Here is a 24679-nt window from a genome sequence, read left to right on the forward strand (position 1 = left end):
ATTCTTTAGCTGCAATTCATACATATTGATGGGTTGGACTAGATGACCCCTGGGGTTCCCTTCCAACTCTACAATCCTATGAATAATGATGCCACCTCCCCCCAATAACCCTTACATGTTTCTAGGTAGGCATTTGCTGGCAGCCTTGACACTCCTCTGCATTTCTTGCCATTTCCTTTGCTTTTTATGTCTCTAGAGGCAATCGTGGGGATGATTCGGCAAGAGCTGGTCAGAAATCCAAGCAAATGTTGTCGAGACCTCTGGTCCTGGGATGGGAAGGGCTGGTTCTAATGGCTCATACAGGTCATTGGTGGTTGCATATCTCTGTTGGGAGGTCGTGCTTTGCCTCCGAGGGAACTCCAGGTCTGGGCAGAGCTGAAGCTTGATGCAGAAATCAAGAAAACCTTTTTCACTGGACCACAAATCCTGGAGGCTGTGCTCTCTGGTCACTAATACTGTGGCACTGTGATCAGCTGCCCCCTCTCTTAAGAGGCAAACTGCTCAGACCCAAGAGCAAGCTCTGAGATTGGATTTTTATGGGTTCAGAGATGCAGCCTGTCAGCCGACAGAATGCTCAGGCAGGATGGTACTGTACCCTAGATGGCACCACGGAAGCAAAGCACCAGCGCTAGGGCTGGGGAACCCTGTAGGCATTAGACTACAACTCTCATCACCCTTGACCCCTGGCCATGCTGGCTGGGGCCGATAGGAGCTGGAGTACCTCCAGCAGTACGTGGAGGGACTGCATTGTTACCCACCGCCCTGCGCTCAGTGGGTCAGGAGATAACTCTGGCGCATGTAAGCCACTATTAAGAGACCCCGCCTGGTACATTAACACATTCAGTGGGACTCACCCCCCAAACCAAAAGAGGAATTTGTGAAGTAAGAGATTAAGTAAATGGACAACCTTTGAAACTTCATTTCATTGTCTTCTTTAAAGACAATGAGAGCCAGCATGATGTAGTGGTTAAGAGCAGTGGACTCATAATCTGGTGAACCGGGTTCGATTCCCCGCTCCTCCACATGCAGCTGCTGGGTGACCTTGGGCCAGTCACACTTCTCTGAAGTCTCTCAGCCCCACTCACCTCACCTTGTGGAGGAAGAAGGGAAAGGAGATTGTTAGCTGCTTTGAGACTCCTTCGGGTAGTGATAAAGCGGGATATCAAATCCAAACTCTTCTTCATCTTCTTCTTTTAAAAAGAGAAGCCAAGCTTCACAAATAATTCATTCCCATTAAATTACGAGGCTTCTAGATGCAAACATCTAAAAAACCATACATATATGGTCAGTTTCCTCTCCCCCATAATACCAAATTCATTATTATTATTATTATATTTATTTATTTATACCCCCAAAGCAGTTTACAAATCAAATAGGAACAGCTGTATCAAATTTGCCCCAGAAGGCCAATCTTGAGGGCAGAGCTGTCTTCTAGAGCAGCAGGCCAGTAGAGATGAGGCAACTCCGGTCTGAAAGATAGGCAAAAGATTATGACTGGTTTGTTTCAGGAGTCAAGATGTTGGTCTGGTCTCTGCTGTGAGATCAACATAAGAAACGTTGTCCTATAGGCTCAGGTGAAGTGCAGCCTAGAGTGAGGTTGGCGGGGCCGCTGCTGGCAGGGGCAAGTCCACACTTGGGGTTTCGGTGGCGCCTTGGACAGGGCTGGGCTTGCGGAGTTCCAGTTTTTCGCTGAGCTGGTTGTAAAGCTCCTTCAAAGCTTCTCCACTCTGCCCAACAAAAACACAAGTTTTACAAAGGTGAAGAAACCTCAAAACGTGAAGCTGTTAAATCACACTTTAGCTGTTACTAGCATTTCTTTTCACTGTTTCTTGTAGGCTGCCTGTTAAAACACATATACACAAACTTTGAAAGGTGTGTTTATCCATCAGCTGAGTTTAGCTGTTGAGCTGGGGGCCCATGCAAAATTATGAATAAAGCAAATGGCACCAATGAAGGCAGACATGGAAAAGGAGCAGAGGAGAGAATGGTTACGTCTGACAGTCAACGAAACTCTCCTTCAGGAGTGGGGGAACCTAAGGATCGGGGGCACTGAATGAATGCAATTTTCACCTTTGTACATGAGGCTATTTTCTCTGCATCTCCTCCCCCCCCTCCTCCATTAAGGCAGGTGGTCTTGAATTTAGGTTTTGAACTCTACGGCCCGAAAGACTGCACCATTCCCTCACTCTCAAGCATATGTGGTATGGATTGCATCCGCTTCATGCAGAAGTTCCTAGGTTCAGTCCCTGGCATCTCCAGGTAGGGCTGGGAAAGACTCCTTGCCTGGAACCCTGGGGAGCCACTGTCAGTCAGGAAAGACAATACTGGGCTAGATCTGACACAGAGGAGTGACCACCCAAGACAGGAAGTTCCACTGGCAGTAAATGAAGGCCACGATGCAAAGCTTGAGGTAGCCTGAGGCTCCTGAATTGGTACCCCCTGGATTCAGAACCCACCTACCACCTGTCTCAGACTCTTCCAAGGTAGCAGCTCCCTCTACACCAAGGGTCTCACTCCTTTTGGGTACAAAGCAGGATGAGTGAGCAGTGTGGCCTGGTGATAGTTGTGAGACCCATATAAAGTACCTGAAAGGCCATATTAGATCACAAGGTGGAGTCTGAGGTTCCCCACCAGAAATGTCTGTGCGTGTCCGTGTGTCCAAATTCAGATATGGCTTCTGGCTCAAAGCATAGCGTGCCTACCAAGAAAATCATTCAGGGCAAAACAAATGACTGTGGTACTTGTTCACTCTCATCTCCCACCCACCACTTTACCTGCTTGGGAGGCTCCAGTGACTTCTGCAGGGACTCCAACTTGGCAGGTGTCACCTTGTGGTGGAGGTGAAGCAGGAGCCTCAGGATGTGTCTATGTACATTCTCCTTCCTGTTAAGTAGCAGAAGAGATGAAAAGCCTAGAGCTGAAGGACTCTTGGCTAGGGGGTTGGGCAGCCCACTCCCCATCTGTTCCCTCTGGGTACATTGCTGTAGTGGGGAGCAGGTGGCCCTTAGTGTGGTGGGGGCTGGACAAACCCCAAACCCTCTAAAATGGCTTGTAGAAAAAAAATATAGAACATTCTTAAGAAAATACTAATAAAATTGAACCTTTTTTTAAAAAAAGGTAGATTAACGTTTATGAAAAAATAGATACAATCTCAGTTTTTTAAAAAACAAAACCGCCCAACAAAACGGCATAATCAGGTAGGCTTGCCTAAATAAACAAACAAAAGCTTTTAGCGGGCATTACAAACAGTAGATTGAATACAGTCCAGTTCAATGACAGCACCAGCCTAACAGGAAGGCCATCGCCTGCAAATTCTCTCACTGAGAGCCATGTGAGGCTGTTTCAGAAAAGGACAGTACCTCAAGCAGGTGGGGAGGAAGAAGTCGTCAAAAAGGCTAGTGCAGAACTCCTCTTGAGCGAACTCATCGCCGAGGAGGGTGAGGTTGCTGGTGAACAGGTGCAGGAAGATGTCACTGAAGGCCAGCTCATTGAATGTCTCCCCTGCAGGACCAAAGCAGCAACAGAGAATCCCCAGGTGACCCTGAGAGGCAATCCTTTTTACCAGGCACATTTCTATCCCAACTTTCTCCCAGGCAGATCAGAGAGGGGCCAAAGCATCCACCTTGCACACAGAAGGACCAAGGCAGGATCCCTCTCTTTATCTGTGACATGGTCTAAGTTGTACCGAGCCGTATGCAACCAATTCTGAGACTGCGTGCTAGCTCTCTTGTACAGCGGTACCTTGACTTACGAATAACTCAACGTACAAATGTTTCAAGTTACGAATGGAGCTCTGTCCGCCATTTTGGATGCGGTTTAGATAGGATTTTTTCGACTTACGATTCCCCCCCCAAAAAATTGGCTTCTACTTACGATTTTTTAGATTTACGAAGGTCCGTTTGGAACGGATTAAATTCGTAAGTGTATCTGATTATTCTGGGTTGCAGCCAAAATCTAATTCTACTCAGAACAGACACACTGAACTTAATGGATGTGGCTAACTCGGGCCCATTCACCTGGGGGGGGGGCTACTCCTAGTTAAAGTGAGTTAGCAATATCGCTTGGCTCTGCAGGCAACTGTTTAGGAAACAAAGGAGGGGGATCCTTTGGAAGGGCAACTTACCAAGGGTGGGGAGCAGCCGGAGAAGAGCATTCTTATTCCTCTGCTTAGTGATGTGAAGCACGTAGTAGAGCCCAATCTCGCAGGCGATCCGGTGCTCTTGCATAAATCTAGGGTGCAAAGGAGAGTTTTAAGCTGCCGTTCTCCACTATTTCCAGGAATGAACAGAGAGTGAATTGAATTCAAACTTTCATTGCTCTGGCTACAAACATCTTGGGAGTTTAAGAGAGAACTGGTGGTGTCCCATGCTGGTCCTACTCAGAGGAGATGCTCTTGAAAACAATGGGGAAGATTAACTCGGTTAGATGCGAGCCAGAGATTCCAAGGCCAGCCAACTGAAGGAAGCACTGGCTGCACATACATGTTAGATTCACAGAACTGCAGGAATCACAGCGAAAAAAACCCCTGACAGATGGCGAGCCAACCTCTAGTTAAAAATATCCAGTGAATGAGTCCAGCACTAGAGGCCACAGCCTCCTCAATTGTGGAGCTATCCTTGGAGGAGGGATGGAGCCTAAAGCTCTCTTCTGGCTAGAGCCACAGGAAACATATTACTTCAACCCCTTATGGTCTTTCCCCTCCATAGCTCTCTACTTTCTCTGGCCACAGAGTTAGCTCTCTTCCTTATGGGACTTTCCGGACACACCTCCACTGCTTTGCTCGCAAACTTAAATGGCAAAACGCTTCAGTGTTCGATATAACTCACTTGGGAAATACTTCTGGGATTGCGGTGGGGTAAGGTGCTGGGCCCTTGTCTTCCGAAGGCAGCTTCTGATCGACGGTGAATGTATAGTCATCCACCACGAAACTCATCAACAGTGGTAGGAACCTGGTAATCAAGTCTACTTCCTGAGGAGAAGAGAAGGAAAGTGAGGGTCAATGGACAGAAAATGGAAGGCAGGGATGGGAGGAACCTGTGGGTTTCCAGATGCTGTGGGACTCTTAACTCCCATCAGTCAGCATGGCTTATGGTCCAGGATGATGGAAGGTGTAGTTCCGCATCTGGGTCACAGGTTCCCAAGCCCTGCCCTACAGCCTGAAAACAGATGACCTTCCAAACCAATGGAGAAGCAACAGGCCCTGTAAAGCAGATTTGCTAAGTCTGGGCTGCCACTCTGAGCAACTTTTCTCATTAAGAAGTGCCACGTGGGGAACGGCAGTGGCTCAGTGGCACAGCACCTGCTTTGTACGCAGAAGGTCCCAGGTTAAATCCCTGGCATCTCCATATAGGGCTAGGAGTATCCCTCATCTGAAACCCTGGAGAACCACTGCCAGTCAGTACAAACAATACTGAGCCAAATGGGCCACTTCCTCTGCTCCTATGTAGATTCTCTCTTCTCGCTCCCTTGCTACCTGCCCTGTCTCTCCAATCTAGTGCTGTACCTCCAGCTTGCACACAACCACATCTCCTGTCTCTGGCCTATGCAATAATTACTGGTGTCCAGCCCAGACCTAGGAGAAGCACTCGCAGCCATACATGTCTGGAGTGGTCCAGCCCTGCTGCAGCGTGACACTCTAAGCGAGAATTAGATCTTAGGCATCAAAGGCAGCTCAAAGGGATGCACATGGGCACTTACCATTCTGGGTTCCTTAAATATCTGACTGTCAATCATGTCCCAGGCTCCCTGTCCCAGTGTCAACATCCTCAGGAGAAGCAGAAGATCAGGGCTTTCCTGGAAAGTCAAGAATAGCAAAGTAACCCATCACCACCCTTTTCAAAACCCGAAGAACTTTAGAGTCCTGCAGGATATCAGATCAAAGGCCTTATTGTTGGAATGGAAGAGCATCTTTCATGCACGCAGAAGGTCCCAGGCTCAATCTAAGGTAGAGCTGGAAATGTCCTCAGCCTGAAATGCTGGAGAGCAGCTGCCAGCCAGCGTAGGCAAGCGCTGAGCTAGATGGACCAATAAGGCAGCTTCCTATGTTTCCATCTAGTCCAGCATCCTGTATCCCACAGTGGTCAACCAGATTCCCATTCTGACTACAGACTGCTATACAAGTCTTCTGCACATTTCTCTTGGCAACTGGGGGAGACGAAATGGTACACCTCTTGGGGAGGTGGGGTGGAGATGTGATCATGGGGCCTTCAGTTGCTGACTCTATCTGGGAGGCATCAATGTCTCACTCACCCTGGGTAACATATCCTGCCCAATCAGTTCTTGCAGGTGGCGGATGGTGCTCAGAGCCAAGGTGTTGATGGCAAATGGATCACACAGTATCATGGATAAATCCCTGTTGGGGTGAGGTGGGCAGAAAGTAACAGCACATCAAACATATAGGCCCACAACTGAAATAGGTTTGTTCACACAAAAATATTATTCTGGCTCCTTTTGACAGCCAGAAAGTCTGGATTTCAGTCCTTTGACTCAGTTCGATATTTGAACATATCATTATTATTTTAGCTAGGGCCGGCCCTACGTGCAGGCTGGGTGGCGCAGAGCACCATGGCGCCGGCCCGCCAGGACCGCAACTGCGCTGTGCCTGCGCGCGCCGCCCACCCACCCACCATGCTGAGAAATGGGGCCACGGCGCCAGGGGCGCTTAAGGCGGCCCTGATTGTAGCCATCTACATATGTAGCCTTTGAAAATATGGAGGAAGATCTCTCCAGAGGAATGTGTAAATGTGAATGTTACCAGGTATGCCTTCCATTTAATTAAACAGGTATTGCAGCTGGGAGTTCTCAGTCTCCTAAAAGGACACTTTTTAATCACATGTAAATGAGCTTTCTAAAAAGAGATGCTCTGCTGGCTTCTTAGCACCAGCCTACTTATGGGCAATCAATTATATTCAGCTAAAGGCCTACAGCAGGCATCCCCAAACTGCGGCCCTCCAGATGTTTTGGCCTACAACTCCCATGATCCCTAGCTAACAGGACCAGTGGTCGGGGAAGATGGGAATTGTAGTCCAAAACATCTGAAGAGCCCAAGTTTGGGGATGCCTGGCCTACAGGTTAGATTGCTGCAATGCGCTATACATAGGGCTGCCTCTGAAGACAGTTCAGAAACTTCAGCTAATGCAGAATTCAGTGGCCAAGTTGCTCACCGGGGCAAGACGGTTTGAACATATTACACAGATCCTGGTCTGACTGCACTGGCAACCAATTAGTTTCCGGGCCCAATTCAAAGTGCTGGTTTTGACCTATAAAGCCTTAAACGGCTCAGGACCGCAATACCTCAAGGATCACCTCTCCCCATATGAACCTACCTGGACCCTGAGATAATCTTCTGAGGCCCTCCTTCGTGTCCCTCCTCCTCGAGAGGTCTGGAGGGTGGCAACACGAGAACAGGCCTTCTCTGCAGTGGCTCCCCATCTGTGGAATGCTCTCCCAAGGGGAGTTTGCCTGGCGCCTTCATTATACACCTTTGGGCACCAGGCAAAAACATTCCTGCATTTAATGTTTAATAAATTATTGTATTTTAATACTTCTGTTGGAAGTCGCCCAGAGTGGCTGGGGAATAAAAATGATTATTATTATTATTCCATTTTTAACCAGACCTTTGGTTTATCTGATTGACGACCTATGCCCTTTTAAAACATGGGTTTTTTTTGGGGGGGGGTTGTTGTTGATGATATATTTTGTGGTTTTATATTATCATTTTGTTCTGTGAATCGCCCTGAGACCTTAGGGTATAGGGAGGTATATAAATTCAATAAATACAGCTCAAACACAACTCCTCTATAACAGTGGTGGCCTTGCAGATGTGGTAGGACTCCTACTTCCATCAGCCTCAGCCAGCATGGCCAGTGGGCAGGGATGATGGGAGTTGTAGTCTCTAGGATGTTAAGTTCAGCTGAGGGGGTCCTCTTGATAGTTCAACCTCTCTCAGAAAATTTGGCTACGCTGCCCCTTTTTTCCTTCAAATGTCATTTCCCTTTCCGTAACTACTTGATTTCTTTTTTTCTTGAAAAACAAGCTGGTTTGATGTATAATGATCTTGGCTACCAAGTACCGGTATAATAATATGCAGTAATATTATTTTAAAAACTAAGTAGTTTAGGGTGGTGGCCCAGGGGAGGGCATCATTACGGCAGCCCCTACGTTATGGAATTCCCTCCCCACAGAGGTGCAGCTGGTACCTTCATCATACAACTTCTGGTGAATGCTGAAGATTATTATGTATTATTTATTCAATTTATGTACCACCCTTTATCCGACGATCCTGGGGTAACGTACAACATTAAAACCATAATTACACAGAATAATAATAACAGTAACAATAATACACAGAGGAGGGCCTTGGAAAACAAGCGTGGGGTCTGAGTCAGTTTGTAGGGGGAGAGGAGGTTCTTAAGGTATTGAGATCCTGAGCCTGGAATTGGACCTGGAAACTAATTGGCAGTGAGTGCAATCAGGCCAGGATGGGTGTTATATGCTCACCTCATTTTGCCCAGGCGAGCAACTTGGCCATCAAATTTTGTACCTCTTTATCCTGGCCTTTGACACACGAGACATGGTTTTTTTTAGCCCCCCAATATTCCTGTGCCTGTCATTTGTTATAACCATTTTTAATTCTGAATTTTAAATTGTTGTAACCTGACCTGGGATTTGTTGGTGAAGGGCAGACAGTACATTAGTAACAGTCCAGGAATACCTGAAGGAGTCACAAGTTCCCCTTTCCAAAAACATCTTACTATCAAAACAGGTAGTGGAACACTGTGCCTTCCGCTCAGGAATATTTCCATTCCTACCCCAACCCTTTTCAAAATAGGTATTAAGTCCTTTAACACCCAGTCTCAGATTCATGTGGGTAACTCAAAACCTGGTGAACCCACACTATGAAATCTGTTGGTGCTAATTAAAGACATTACCCCCCACTCTCTATGAAAACGGAGTGACACTCTGTACAGCGAAAGAAGCAGGGCTGGACCACCTGATTTGCAACGACTCACCCCAGGACTTGCTCTTGTCCTTTCTTCACTCCGTCGAGGAAGCCTTGTAGCTCTCTAGCCCGCTTGTTGTCCACAAACCTCTCTCTAATGCAAGCATCCAGGCACCAGGTGAACTGCCAAAGAAGCAAAAGGTTTAGCACACTCTGTGGGGACACTCACCCTTGGAGAACACACATAATAATTTCCTTTCCTAAGGAACAGACAAGAAACCATTGCAGCAAGCATGCCAGGTTGTGGAATGGGTGTGTGTGTGCCAACATGTGGTGCCATTGAGCCTGGCGGCCTTCTCAAGATCTCTCCCTGGTGCCCACAAGCCCTCTGAAATTTTCTCTGCTTTCTCCATACTGTGCAAATGCAACCATGCACTTCCAATGCATTGCCTCTTACTTGTCTTTTCTCTGAACTAAAAAAAGCAAGCCCCAAATTTATTTATCCTATATAATAATGTCCATGTTGTCCCTGCGTCCAGATGTCCCGTGTGTCCCTGGGGTACTGCGCATGTCCCCCAGAGACACAGGGATTGGACGGAGGGACAACCAGGGACACAGGGATTGGACCCGTGCTCTCGGGACACAGGGAACAGCCAACTGCCGCTCCGCCAACCGCCGCTCCGAAGCCCAGTCTCATGCTGGAGGTGCGCGGTGAGGCGGCGGGGGAGAGAAGCGCTCCCCCCCCCGGCAGCCTTGCCGCACACCTCCGGCATGGGACGGCGCTTCCTCGGGGAACCCGAGGAAGCCGAAGCGGCAGCGGGCGCGGAGGGAGGCCCGCTTTGGCTTGGCAGCGGCGGGAAGAAGGGGAGGAATTCCTCCCCTTTTTCCCGCCACCGCCAAGCCAGTCCCGGAGCCGAATTGCGGCGCGGCGGGGTTTTTCGCTGTTTGCCTCCCCCAGGGGAAGGCAAACGGCGAAAACCCCCCGCTGCGGACTGGCTTGGCGGTGGCGGGAACATCCCGCCACCGCCAAGCCAGTCCCGGAGCCGAATTGCGGCGCGGCGGGGTTTTTCGCTGTTTGCCTCCCCCAGGGGAAGGCAAACGGCGAAAACCCCCCGCTGCGGACTGGCTTGGCGGTGGCGGGAAGACCCGCCACCGCCAAGCCAGTCCCGGAGCCGATTTGCGGCGCGGCGGGGTTTTTCGCCGTTTGCCTCCCCCAGGGGAAGGCAAACGGCGAAAAACCCCCACTGCGGACTGGCTTGGCGGTGGCGGGAAGACCCGCCACCGCCAAGCCAGTCCCGGAGCCGATTTGCGGCGCGGCGGGGTTTTTCGCCGTTTGCCTCCCCCTCAGGGGAAGGCAAACGGCGAAAAGCCCCCGCTGCGAACTGGCTTGGTGGTGGCGGGAAGACCCGCCACCGCCAAGCCAGTCCCGGCAGGCCGCTTCCTCTAGCGCCCGTTTTTAAACGGGCTAAAATCCACTAGTTGTTTATAAAAGTATTTATGTACTCTTCCATTAAAAACAACAACAACATGGTTTTCAACAGTAATGCATAGAATCATATAAACCGTGGGAAATCAGACACCCATTAACCATTGTTATTGGCCTACTGTAACATTGCCTCCTTGGGTAGTTGCTCCACCCCTCTGGAAAGATGAGGAGGAGTTAGGAGGCCTTGTTTCTAACTGGGGGCACCCCCCACAACTGCACGCACCTGAGTCCTTGCACCCATACCTTGTGACAGGGGTCAACCGAGCAGATCTCGCTGATATCTAGGTCATGCAGCGACATCAGGAGCTCTGCCCGCAACGTGCAGTAATGGACATTGCGTGTCCGCAGGAACAAGGTCCGAAGGAACTGCAGCACCATGTCGTAGAGTTTCACGTTCTTCCCGATCATCTGGGTGAGCTTCTGGGCCACCTTCAACCCCAAAGACAGAAAAGAAACCTCTGATGCTAGAGCATCACCCAAACGTTCGAATGGGGAACACCGGGGCTTAAAATCAGGGCAGCAACATTGAGTCAAGTCATTTAGGTTCTCTCTCAGTGGGGAATTTGAACCCAGGTCTCTCCCCAATCCTTGTCTAGTGCTCTAATCCTCAATACCACACTTTTTGAGATTTGGCCCCTGCCAGAGGTTCATCGTGGCTACTCTAGAGTAACTCCGCTTGAGTCCAGTTTGTCTTTAAAGACTTTTATCGTGCAAAGTATTTACAGTGCAGAGATAGCTTAAAACATGACCTCTCAGTCCGAATCAGAATCCGGCAATGGCGTACGTCTGTTTCTACGCCAGCAAAGTAGTCTGGGCACCCCAAAACGCCTCCCCCTTGACCTGCGTTGCGGTGCTCTCAACTCTTGCGCCGGAAGGAGCAATGCCCTCTCAGCCTCCTCCTGCTCAAGGCGGTGGGAGGGCTCTCCAGCATCCTTGAGCCCTTGCCTACATCTCTCCTCCCCTGAACTTTCCCATTATTCCGCAAGCTGGCTTCTCTCTCCCTCCGAGTCTCTCCCCCCCCCCCTGGCTGCTTCAGACCCACTGCTGCTGCCTGTGCTTGGCGAGGTGGATGTTAGGATGATGGGGGCTGGCTCCGTGTAGGGAGTCACCCTTACAGCCCCCATACCACTCTGCGAGCTTTAGAGCAGAGCACAAATTACTCATTTAGTTTTATTTTTAACAGCCCATCCTTCTAATCTAACTCAATAACATCACAGCAGCATATATAACCTTCCCGACCCTCACTGCATTTTATCCTCACAACAACACTTAGGAGGGTAGCCTAAGTGAGATAGGAACTGGCTGAGAGTCACTCAGGGAGTTTTGAGGTCGAAGGGATTTATATTTGATCTTTCAAATCTTGAGTCTGATACTAGGGTTCACCAGTTATTACAGGGCTGGGGAACACCCAGGGGCCAAATGCAGCTATAAGTTCTATCTGGTCCTCAGGACTCTCTCCAGGCCACACAGATACCAGCCATGCCCCTCTCCCCAGGCCACACCCTTCAACTGGCCCTGCTTTGCACCCTCGAGTGCTTCTACTTGGCTGGAATGCATCTCTGAACTCAGATATAGCCTTTTGTTTGCATGGAGGACAGAGCTAGGGTGCGTGCGACTGTGTGCACAGAAACAAACCTACTGTGCAAAGGTAAAATTCATTGCTCCACCCACTTTTGCCTCTTACCCTGCCCACCACTAGCACATGGCCCCCAGAAGGCTACCTGCAAGAGAATTTGGCCCATGAACTGAAAAAGGTTCACCACCCCCCAATTTATTAAAAGAGCCCAGTTTCCCAATGCTCAAACCAATGCTCTGGGAGCTTGGACTTCACCTCTCCCTGGCGCCTCATTTTTGGAGTAGGGCTGAAGAAGTTGTGCAGGACAGAGAGGTCACAGCTGAACAAGGCATTCTCCTTCTCCAGGATGTACTGCTTCAGCAGAGGGGACACCTCATCACCAAACAGGGCCTGGTTATCCTGCCAAATCTGACGCTTCACCTCCACGGCACATGCTTTGTAGAGGTCCTTGTCAGCCATCACCAACTTCAGCTTCTTTTCTGGCACCTGTGGCAAGACACACAGGAGAGAATTTCAATGAGAGTTAATCATAAGGTTGGTCCCTTCATGAGACCCCTAATAAATAATAATAATAATAATAATAATAATAATTTATTATTTGTACCCCGCCCATCCAGCTGGGTTTCCCCAGCCACTCTGGACGGCTTCCAACAAAGATTAAAATACATTAAAAACAGAATCCATTGCATTTAAGAGCTGGCATTTTTATCACAATGCTCTTTCAACACTCCAAATTAGTTATTACTATTATTTAAGGAAACTTGTTTGCTGGCTTTCAGGAAAGAAGGCAGGGCTGCCCGATTCCTTTTGCTCCACCTTGATCACTGAGATCTTTTGATGGAGTTTGTGGAGACTGACCCGTCTCTGGAATGTAATCAAACTGAATAGGTCCAGTAACTCAAAGAACAAACCTCTTTATAAAAATATTTTAAAGTTCTGTTAAAGGAAAGTTACAGGGTTAAAAAAGAAAGATTTATGGTAACAGCACAAAGTAAAGTAAGATTTAAGCAAAACTGGCCCCAATCCCATGACTTGATGAAACCAATCATGATGCTTAACTGATGGAACCTTCAATACAGTGAACTCCCACGCCTCCCATCTTGAAGGAGGAACCACCTGATTCCCATCAATTTTAATTCTCTGGCCTTGGAAGATTATTAAGGGGCACCTGTGCCTGGCAAAAACTGGTGTTTGTAATACTGTACACACACACACACACACACGTTTTTGCTGTTAACATTACTGACTTTTTATTGTTGTTACTGCTGTATTTTTTTATGCGATGCACTGCCTTGTTATATTTTCTGTGAAAGAAACTTCTTGGCTGCCTTTCAAGATGCCCCAGATATATTTGCAAAGCAGATGCTCTAGAAGAGTCACAGCTCAATGGCAGAGCATCTGCTTTGCACACAGAAGGTCCCAGGTTCAATCCCCAGCATCTCCAAGAAGGGCTGGGAAAGACTGCTGCCCGAAATCCTGGATAACTGCTGCCAGTCAGCGTAAACAATACTAAGTTAGATGGACTAATTCAACCAGACTCAATATAAGGAAACTTCCTATGTTCCTGACACTGAGCTATAGCCCATCCCCATGAGAATACAGAATCCTAGGCCCAATACCAATTTCTAGGCATAGGCAGCCCCCCCCAAATCAGGAAATGCCAAAGGTTGAATGCTAGTGATTCAGTGTACCTTGGGCAGGTGTTTCATGACACACATCACCACAGGTTGGATTGATGGCGCCTTGACCAAGGGAAAGCTCTTCTCCAGGAGGTCTTCTAGCTTCTTGTACCTGGAGTGTGGGACAAGAGAGGCATACAGAACATGTTTAGCGCAACTACAAAAAAGAACAGGAAGATGTCCTTCCCCATAGAAGTATTCCAAACACACCTTTCTTCAGCCTTTCCTTCGGAGGCGATGGCCGAGACCCTCTCCAGCAGCTTCTCCCTCAGCTCGTCAAACACAGACTGGTGGAACTCAAGCCTGGGGGTGCCGTGGAGGTCCAGGAATGGCAGGGCGGACTGAAGAGTGGGCAGGAGGATGCCATTTTCTGTCTGTCAATGTCATACACAAACTGTGTCAAGGTAGTATGCTGCAAAGGGTGGGGGAACTGAGGCCCAGGGGCCAAATGCAGAATTCTGGGGATCTCTTATCTGGCCTTTAGAATTCCTTACAGTGTCCCCTGGATCCTTATGGCAAAGGGTAGGTAATAAATTATTAATATCGGACAATGCCTCTTACTTGCCTACATATTGGAGAGGGACGTTCAAATGTGTGCAGAAACTAGCCTACTGTACAAAGGTAATTTTTACAATTTTTGTCCCACTCAGTTTTGCATCTGGCCCTGCCCACCACTGGCATGCGGCCCTCAGAAGGTTGACCCGAAAGGAAAGCGGCTCTTCGACTGACAAAGTTTCCCACTCCTGCCCTAAAGAGACTTAATCGACAAGGTTCACAATACAGTGGTACCTCGGTTTAAGTACACAATTGGTTCCGGAAGTCTGTACTTAACCTGAAGCGGACTTTCCCATTGAAAGTAATGGAAAGTGGATTAATCCGTTCCAGACACGTCCGCGGAGTACTTAAACTGCTCAAACCGAAGCATACTTAAACTGAGGTATGACTGTAGAGTTGTTTTGCGTTGTACAGCTCTTCCTGACTGGACTGCTTTCAACTGAAGATGAAGAAAACTCTGGTTTGAACGCTCTCACATGGAGGATCCCCCAGCTGCCTAGGAAAGCAGCATGTCAGAAAGAAGGGCTCTATGATTTTCTCCCCAAACACTTTTCTGTTACCCTGGGTCTGAAGGAAAGCCCCATCTCCCATCAAACAACACACTAAAGGCCAAATGTATCATTTGACTATTGCTGTGTGTGTGTGTGTGTGTGTGTGTGATTTTAACCCTTCCCTTCCTTGCTATGTTTCTGATAAAATACAGTGGTACCTCGACTTAAGAAGACGATCCGTTCTGCGGCCGTCTTCGTAAGTCGAGGTTTTCGGATGTCGAAGCGCCGCTACGGCACATGTGCGAAGCATGATTTCGCACTTCTGCACATGCCCCGGGCACGCACGGCAAAAGGACTTCCGGGGGTTGTCGACTTTGGAAGTCAAAACCTTCAGAAGTCGAAGCGTTCAGATGTCGAGGTATGACTGTATTCCCCTTCTGAAAGTGCTATCAGAACCAGAAGGAAATTACTGGTTGGCATGAATCGCCTCATCAGGGGAAGGAATTTTATTCAGAACCACTACAGGGAATGAAAGGGCCTTCTCGGTAGTGGTGCCCGCCCTGTGGAACGCCCTCCCATCAGATGTCAAGGAAATAAGCAGCTATCCTATTTTTAAAAGACATCTGAAGTCAGCCCTGTTTAGGGAAGTTTTTAATATTTAATGTTGTATTGATTTTAACACTCGATTGGGAGCCACCCAGAGTGGCTGGGGAAACTCAGCCAGGTGGGAAGGGTATAAATAATAAATTATTATTATAATATTATTATTGGATTTCTCCCTGTACTCTTGATAATTATCCTCCAGTTGCTGTTATTTACATTTTTTTTAACCCTGCATGTTAAAGGCAAGTATGAATTCAATGTCACCCCCAGTTTGGCTCTCTACATATACAATCCATGGGACCCTAGAACACAAAATTTCCATCACAAATTGAAAGACTGCATTGAAAGACTGCATTGAAAGACTGAAAAAGAACACCCCAGTGAATTCCCAGTAAGGTGCTCAGAGATTCTAGATAGCAAACAGTGTACCATGAAAAGCATATTTTTCCAGCATACATGGGAGTGCCTGGATCCCCCTCCACAAACAAAGGAGAAAGTGTTTATTGCCCCACCTCTGCCCATTACATGAATTGTTGTGTTTCAGGGTCAAATAACGGATAATTGGTAATAAGGTGGATAAACTGATTTATAACGGCAACATGTTTCCAGACAAAACTGGCTCTTCATCAGGAAAAGTTCAACCTTTTTCATGAGGCCAATAGTTGCTTCTCTGAATTAAGGCAAATCCCAATTAACAAGTGGGTAAAGGTCCAAGGCACCACATGCATACGGGAAATCACATATAATTGAAACACCCATTGGAAAAGCCAGTAAACACCCTGTGAAAACCGTTTTTAAAAAACCAGCAGCATTCAGCAGACACTTTCCGAGCTTGAACTAGACCTCACCAGCACCGCCAGCTCCTCCAGAGTCAAGGCCTGTTGTCCCTCAATCAGTTCCTCCACCTCCTCCTGGATGAAGTCAACAAAGCCATTGCCACCACCTTGTCTCACCGTCTGAATGATGTTCCCAACCTCAGTGGCAATGCCTGGAAATCCCTTGAAATCGTGAAGGCACTCCTTCCACCGGTTGTACCAGCATGTGTTCCTGGTTTCAGACTTGATGGCCTACTTGACGAAGGTGATTCAGTCGGCAACGGTGAAGGGCTTCCGGAAAGCCACACGGTTGAGATCACGCCTGGCATCCATGGCATTGATCAGCGAGGCAAAGGTGAGCCTAGTGCAGGCATTCCCAGACTGCGGCCCTCCAGATGTTTTGGCCTACAACTCCCATGATCCCTGGCTAACAGGACCAGTGGTCAGGGAAGATGGGAATTGTAGTCCAAAACATCTGGAGGGCCGAAGTTTGGGGGTGCCTGGCCTAGTGTAATGCGCCTTGAAGCATTGGTCCAAAGGCTGGATGAGTGAGGTCATGTTTGCAGGGGAGAAAAGCAATGTAGAAATTTCCATCCCTGCGGTTGACCAGGAGCATTGTCCTCCAGCACCTTGAACCACAACCCTTTCTCCAGCAAGTAACCTCCAGAATGAAGCACATGTGGAACCACTCCAGGAAGCTTGTAGCAGTCACCCAGGCCCTTTTTTTTGGACTGCCAGTGGACAGTCAACGGGTTCTTGTTCTTACCCTTGAGGGCACAGGGGTTCTTGGACCTGTGCAACATGCCCAGCTTCATCAAGTGGCCAGCTACATTGCCACAGAGCAGCACAGTCGCCGAATCCTTCGCAGCTGTGAATTCAGGGGCTGCCATCTCTGCACTGGCAATGTAGGTGCACTCAGGTATCTTCTTCCAGAACAAGCCTGTCTCATCTGCATTTAAGATTTGCTTTGGAAGATAGCCCTTCTCCCGCAGCAGCCTCTGTGTTTGCAGATGCAGCTTCTTCAAGTTGAAGTGACTCATGAAGCAGTTCACCAACTGCCATCAAAGGGGACACACTGGGGATTAATGTCCTCCAGCCACAGGTTCAGCACCTTCTTTGTCTTCGCCAGGGTCTTGTCCTGCACATGGCTGGTGACCTTGGCAGTTGCAGGTGCATTTGCTGCCACAGTTGTTTGGAACTCCTTCTCCCGTATCTTGATGGCATGGATGCTGGACTCATTCCTGCCAATCTTGCATGCCATAGCACACAGGCTTGTATCTTCTTGCAAACAGTCCAGCACTTCCAATTTCTCCTTCAGTATGGACACCAACCGCGGCTTGTTGGATTTGTTAGCAGCACCCGATGAAGGTAACGATGCCTACCCCCCAAAAAAACCTCAACAAATTGGCAAGAAAAAGTAATTAGTTATATAGAATTGGCTAGATTGACAAACTCAATAAGGGGTGGTTTGAATAAAAAAATAAAAAATGGGAAAAATTTGGAATATATGTTAAAGAGCTTGGGCTAAAAACAAATATCTTGTGGAACTTCCAGGAGGAAGGTACATGTAAGCAGTGGAAAGGTAAATAAATCTGAAGCCAGGGAGGAGGAGAAGGGGAAGTCAAATTACAAAGAAGATGTGAATAAGAAAACGCATAAGTCAGGTTGAAATGACATTGTAGAAGATAGGATAAAGCATGCTTGAAATTTATATGATTGTTTATCTGTATATTTTTTTGGTATGTATTTTAGTTGGATGTTTTGGTTTATATTTATTTTAAAATCAATAAAGATCTATTTAATTTTTTTTAAAAAAAAAACCTCAACAAATTATCAGAACCCCCCCCCCCCAAAAAAAATATCCTGGAAAGAAATTTCAAAAAATTCAAATACCTTCACCAGCCACTCCCCCTAAAACCCCTCCAAACTCCAATGCACATACACAGTATGTGTATTCTAATCCCATTCTTCCAAACTCAAACTCTCCACAGGCCTCAAAGGTTGGTACAAGGGCTCTTGGAATTGTACTTGCAAAAGCTTATAGGATTGCTAGGTGCTGTTTCCATGCCTTTTCAGACCTTTCCAGGGCAGTTTTCGGCCATTTTTTTTTAACTTGTAGGTGAAATGCAGTCGCACACATATTGAACAAACGTAAAATGGGGAGTTGTCTGTATTATTTTTTATTCGAATCAGTTTTTCTTAAATTCCTTTTGCAAATTGGCTACTGCGTCTACAAGCTATATTGATGGTGCATTCCATTTTTGGTGTGCTATTTAAAAAGTAAAAGTGTTGTGACGTGGGGTTTGTGATTTCAGCTCTCTTGACAAAACATGCTGGAGACAGTTCTCTAGTAACAGCTCTTTATTAAAGTGAACAAGACTGAAGACTGAGGAGAGGAAAGCTACATTTATAGGGACAGGGGACTAGCTAGGAAGGGATACATTTTGGAGGGAACAATATCAAGCAATCACAGTGCTGCCTTTTGGAGGAAACCAATAAGACAGAGGATCCAAATACAGCAGCTTAAATGAACCAATAGTAGCTGTACCCTCTGGAACCAAAAGGCAGTTACTTTATCCTAATGCAAATACAGACAATAATAATACAGATATAAAATCCTTTGACTCAATACACAACACCCCTCCCCCCCTAGTGAGCACAGCAGACGTAATCCCTCAGGTACTGTGGGGTCCTACAACTTCTACCTGATCTCCTGACAACAGGTGTTGCAGGTTCTGGATTGGGTGTTACCTGTGGTGGAGGGGCTGCTATAGGGGTTTCATCCGGAACAGATGGAGTCCCAGACATCTCAGGGTCCCCGACCTGTACCTCGTCATCATGAGGACTAGCAGACCCTGGTTCATTTGCTGAAGTCCCTGGTGACTGCACCTCTGGACCATTTTCACTCTGGTCTCGCAGCTGTGGGTCATTAGCCAGGGATGAATTATCTGACTCCTCCCTGCTGAGCGCCCGGCGCCTCAGCTGATCTATATGTCTCTTCCAAACTTGCCCATTTTTCAAGGTCACATAATAGGACACAGGTCCACTAGCCCGGGTGATCACACCGGCCACCCACCGCGGACCTCGTGAATAGTTCCTCACCCAGACCAGATCTTCAGGGGCGAGATACCTTGTTGTGTCAGTCTCAGCCTGGGGGGTTGCTCTTGAATTACGGTTTGGCATTTTATCTGGGTGGACATAATCCAGCACCGTTACCAGTCTTCTACCTAAGAGCAGCTCGGCTGGCGACTTGCCCGTCGCAGTACACGGCGTCGCATGCTGCAAAAATAACATTCGCGCAATGCGAGCCGACCAGTTACCCTCCATTAAGCGCGCAATGGATTCTTTGGCTGTTCTTACCATGCGCTCAGCCTGCCCATTGGAGGATGGGTGAAAGGGCGCGGATGTGACCCCTCTTATAAAGTTATCAGCCAAGAATGCCCTGAATTCTTGGGATACAAAAGCTGCCCCATTATCTGATACAATGGTCTCAGGTAACCCGTGGGTAGCAAACAGCTGCCTCAACACCTTGATTACGGCAGCTGATGCCATGCTAGGGACCATCGCCACTTCTAACCATTTGGAATATGCATCAACGATAACCAAAAAGACCTTCCCTTGGAATGGCCCAGCAAAATCTATGTGCAGCCGGCTCCAGGGAGTCCTGGACTGCTCCCACCAGTGGACTGGTGCTCTGGCCACTTCTGGCCGCACCTCTTGGCATGCCTTGCATGTTCGTACCCATTGTTCTATGTTCTGGTCCATTCCAGGCCACCACACATAACATCGGGCTAGCGACTTCATCCTGACCATTCCCGGGTGTCCCATGTGAAGCGTCTCAAGAACCCTGTTTCTCAGTGGTGCTGGGATGATCACCCTATCTCCCCATAGGAGACAACCCTTATGCATGGACAATTCGTGCTGCCTTGTCGCATAAGGCCTGAATTTTTCTTCATGCGGACCACCTGGCCACCCCCTCCCCACCCAAGTGAGCACACGGGAGAGAACAGCATCTTTCCTAGTTTTCTCAGCTATATCCGTAGCTGTTACAGGAGCCCCCGGAAGTGTTTCTAGCATCATAATGTGCTCCGCCGGAGCAGGATCCTCATTGCTCCCGCCAGGAAGGGGCAATCGACTCAGCGCATCAGCATGGCACAACTGTTTCCCCGGCACATGGGTCAAGGTGTACTGGAACCCATTCAGGAATATTGACCAACGCAACATTCTGGGGGAGAGAATTTGTGGCGTTTGTTTGTTTGGGTTGAACAACCCTAACAGTGGTTTGTGGTCCGTTTCAATGGAGAAATGGCGACCGTACAAATAATCATAGAACCTTTTGATTCCGGACACAATAGCCAGTGCCTCTTTATCAATTTGAGCATAGTTGCGCTCTGTGGGCGACAACGTACGGGAATAGAAAGAGATGGGCTTTTCCGACCCATCCGGTTCCCTATGACTCAGCACAGCCCCCAGACCGTATTGAGAGGCATCACATGCCAGGACCAGCGGCTTTGACTCATCATAATGAGCAAGGACGCTCCTGCTACTCAGCATTCCTCGCAAGGAGTCAAAAGCCTTCTGCTGCTCCCGCCCCCATCGCCACACATTCTTTTTCTGCAATAGTCTATGTAATGGTTCAGCTACCGAAGCTTTCTGGGGTAAGAACGAATGATAAAAGTTAATAAGTCCCAGGAATGACTGCAACTCCGTCTTGTTCTGTGGTCGTGGTGCCTCGATGATGGCCTTAATCTTAGCATCTGTGGGGTGGATGCCTGATGCATCAATTTTAAACCCCAAGAAATCCACAGTTGGCACCCCAAAACTGCATTTTTCTTTTTTCAGTTGCAACCCCACCTCCTTGAACTTGAGCAACACTGCACGGACACGCGCAACCAGTTCCTGTGGGTCTTTTCCAGCAATCAAAACGTCATCAAAAAATGGCAAGACCCCCGGAAGACCTCTTAACAGGCGTTCCATGAGCCCTTGAAAAATCCCTGGGGCCACACAAACTCCGAACTGTAATCTGTTAACTCTGAACGCCCCTTTATGTGTGACAATAGTCTGTGCTTCCGCTGATTGTGGGGTTACTGGCAGCTGTTGGTAAGCTTGTGCCAGGTCAATTTTGGCGAACACCTTGCCCCCAGCCAGTTTAGCCAACAGATGTGATACGACTGGAATGGGGTATGAGTTTCCCCTGAGTGCCTTATTGATAGTACATTTGTAATCTGCACATATCCTGACTTCCCCATTTGCTTTAAGGGGCGTGACGATTGGAGTCTCCCACTTAGCAGAGTCCACGGGTGAGAGAACTCCCTGCTTGACCAATTTATCCAGCTCTGCCTCGATCTTGGGTTGCAGTGCAAATGGCACTCGCCTTGGTTTGAGTCGGATTGGAGCCACCCCGGGGTCCAACTCGAAGTCAACTGGGGGCCCTTTATAACAACCCAGTTTTCCATTAAAGAGACCAGCAAATTCCTTGCATAATACCTCGCTCATCTCAGGGCAGGTTTGGATTGAATTAAGCCCTGAGATACTCAGTCCCAGGGCAGGGAACCAGTCAGTGCCCAGGAGACTGGGGCGACTGCCCTTCGCAATCACCAGTTTGAGTACAGCCTGTTTGTCCCGGAACTGTACTCTCACGGCACACATTCCCATAACATGGATGCGGCCTGCTGAGTACGACTGCAAGGTTGCCGGAAAGGGCTCCAGAGGGGGCAACTTACCCCTGGGGAAGAATGTCTTCGCGGTCTGGTCCGACACGATGGTGAATGCGGATCCGGAGTCCACCTCCATGTCGCACTGCTGACCCTCAATCTTCACCTTGACGTGTGCCTTGCCTTGCGCTGGAAACTGCACGGCCCTCCCGTTGATCTCCGTTACGTAGTGGCAGTCCTTTAGAAAACGAGTTGCTGTGGGCGGTCTGCGATGCTCCAGTCTAGGTGCTCCTGTCGCTCCCGACGCCGCCGATCTACAGACCCTGGCGATGTGACCCGTCTTTCCGCACGTCCGGCAGATAGCATCCCTGAAACGACAACTCTTCCTTTCATGGTTTCCGCCACAACCTGGGCAACTGCCTCGGCGATCTCTGTGCACTGTGCAGGCCTGACGCACCGACTCAACCCCACGGACTGGGCTCTGGCTCGGAGTAGCCTCTAGCTCGTCCATGGCATGCACAACTTCTATCTGTGGCTTAGTGGCCTTGCGACTGGCATCAAGCTCCTCTCTTTCATAATTCTCCGTGGCGGTGGCCTCTTTCAAGGCTGAAGCAAGGGTAACCTCTTCTTTAGCCACGATGCGTCTTCTGGCTTTCTTGCTGCTCAGACCACCAATAAACCGATCCAGGAGAGTCTCTTCCAGATTTTGGAAGCCGCAGTGCTGAGCGAGCTTCCGGAGTTCAGCCAGAAATGTGGATACAGACTCCCCAGCATGCTGCTGCCTCTTATGGAACTCCATCCGCCGGGCCATCTTGGTCTCAGTAGGCGCCAAGTGGCTTGTTAGGCAGGCAAGAATATCTTTGAGAGATGTCTCACTCAGCTTCGCTGGAGCAAGTAATGCCTTGGCCAGCTTGAAGGTCTCGGGGCCACAGTAGCTCAGGAATGTGGCCCTTCTTTTGCTGGCATCGGTGATCCCTTGAGCCACTGCAAAGAACTCGAAGCGTTCGACGTAGTCTTCCCAGGTGTGGGGCTCTGATGGCTGGAAGGGCTCCAATACCCTTGGACTCTCCATTGTCCTAGCGGGCAGGGTCGTCTTCTCAGCTGGCCAGTGAGTCTTGTTCTCAGCTGCAATCCGGACTCTGAGGCAGGGTTGTGTTTAACCGCTCCTCAGCATTCCGGATCCCACCTTCGTCGCCAGTTGTTGTGACGTGGGGTTTGTGATTTCAGCTCTCTTGACAAAACATGCTGGAGACAGTTCTCTAGTAACAGCTCTTTATTAAAGTGAACAAGACTGAAGACTGAGGAGAGGAAAGCTACATTTATAGGGACAGGGGACTAGCTAGGAAGGGATACATTTTGGAGGGAACAATATCAAGCAATCACAGTGCTGCCTTTTGGAGGAAACCAATAAGACAGAGGATCCAAATACAGCAGCTTAAATGAACCAATAGTAGCTGTACCCTCTGGAACCAAAAGGCAGTTACTTTATCCTAATGCAAATACAGACAATAATAATACAGATATAAAATCCTTTGACTCAATACACAACAAAAAGCAACCAAGATTTCTAGAGTACTGTATCTTAAAGACGGACAAATACATCACAACATGTACGTTTTTGTGGACTAGAGCCCTATTTATCAGGTGTGTGATTTCAACCAGGTACAGGCCGAAGATAGATTTCTGGCTGCTTTGCAGCAGATTTACAAGATTTCTGACTCCCAACTGCTTAACCATGGCAATGACAAAATAACTACAGCCTGAAATTATACAATTGGAATGGAATTTTGCTGCTCGAAAACATCAACTATAATTCTGCAACCTGAATTTGCCAGCATGTGAATGATTCCTACCAGAAAGTAGTGATGGTGCAGCATCCTGTTGCGAATCTGAGCACACTGACTAAGAAGTAAGTTTAACCAGTCAATGGGCCTTACATTTAAATAAACATACTCTGCTCTGCATTGCTACAGGGAGAGGGGCTTTATGAACCAAAGTGGCAGAGGAGGATGTTATGCATGCAGAAGGCTGCAGAATGATGTGTAACAAAAAGCAATGAGAAAGAGCCATTCCTCCTAAGACTTCAAAGAGCTGTGCCCACCCGTAGGGCAAGATGAGGCAACTGCCTCATGTAGCAGAATCCATTGGGGCAGCAGATCTCGATCTAGATATTTATCTCACCCCACCCCACCCCCAACGTCTCCCTGGTGGGCAGGGGAAGCACTATTTTGCAGTTTGCCTCAGGTGCCAAAAGGTCTTGCGCCAGCCAGGATAGGCAGTACATACTGAGAGCCTTGCAGGACGATCCTGCGCAAGTCTACTCAGAAGTAAGACCCACTGAGTTTAGTGGGACTTATTCCTAGGTAAGTGTGCCTAGAATTGCACCCCAAAGCAAATTTTGCATGCATACTGGGTGTTTTTTTTTGTTTTGGTGTGTGTGTATACACACACACACCACACACACTCCCCATATATATATATATCGGTTTGCATTTAACAACAACAACCACCGAGCATGGTCATAAGGAGGTTTCCTACGCGAGAGCGTGATCGCACTCTGCACATGCTCCGAGAGGCCCCTTTCTTTCTTTTTATAGGAGGCTCGCGCGAGAGCACAAAGACGCAATCAAATAATCTCCAGCCGGTGCCTCAAGGGTTAAGCCTCCAGGGCCACGGGAGGGAGGGAGGCCCACGCACCTGGAACTGCTCGATGGCCTTTAGCGGCTCCGTGCAGTTGGTCAGCGTCTCCTTCAAGTCTTCCCCGTTAGCCACTCCGAGATCCTGCAGCCCGGCAAACATGGCGCAGCACCCTCCTCCTTGATTGGGGTCCGCCCGCCCCCTTACGACGAGGTCTCACATCGCAACCGGCCCCCCAGAGC

General features: G+C 48.5%; 1 protein-coding gene across 1 annotated transcript; it reads right to left on the reverse strand.

Annotated features, from left to right (window-relative positions):
- Positions 1 to 1317: 1317 nt before the first annotated feature.
- On the reverse strand, positions 1318 to 24657 carry LOC118084110 (negative elongation factor B). The gene is made up of 13 exons (XM_035113423.2): positions 24498 to 24657; positions 13893 to 14056; positions 13695 to 13794; positions 12259 to 12489; positions 10671 to 10856; positions 9012 to 9124; positions 6250 to 6352; positions 5698 to 5793; positions 4827 to 4969; positions 4124 to 4230; positions 3360 to 3501; positions 2775 to 2883; positions 1318 to 1727 (listed from the first exon to the last, which is right to left on the reverse strand). Exons 1-13 carry the CDS (start codon positions 24597 to 24599, stop codon positions 1587 to 1589), a joined length of 1737 nt encoding a protein of 578 aa, XP_034969314.1. The 5' UTR covers positions 24600 to 24657; the 3' UTR covers positions 1318 to 1586.
- Between the last annotated feature and the right edge of the window lie 22 nt (positions 24658 to 24679).

Source organism: Zootoca vivipara, chromosome Z, assembly GCF_963506605.1.
Source record: "Zootoca vivipara chromosome Z, rZooViv1.1, whole genome shotgun sequence".
NCBI lineage: Eukaryota > Metazoa > Chordata > Lepidosauria > Squamata > Lacertidae > Zootoca > Zootoca vivipara.

Coding starts and splice junctions, on each gene's coding strand:
- LOC118084110 (XM_035113423.2), bottom strand. CDS start 24,599: ATGTTTGCCGGGCTGCAGGATCTCGGAGTGGCTAACGGGGAAGACTTG. Junction 6,353..9,011: donor GGACAAGAGCAAGTCCTGGG/GTGAGTCGTTGC, acceptor TCACCCCAACAG/GGATTTATCCATGATACTGT. Junction 4,231..4,826: donor ATCCCAGAAGTATTTCCCAA/GTGAGTTATATC, acceptor TTTGCACCCTAG/ATTTATGCAAGAGCACCGGA.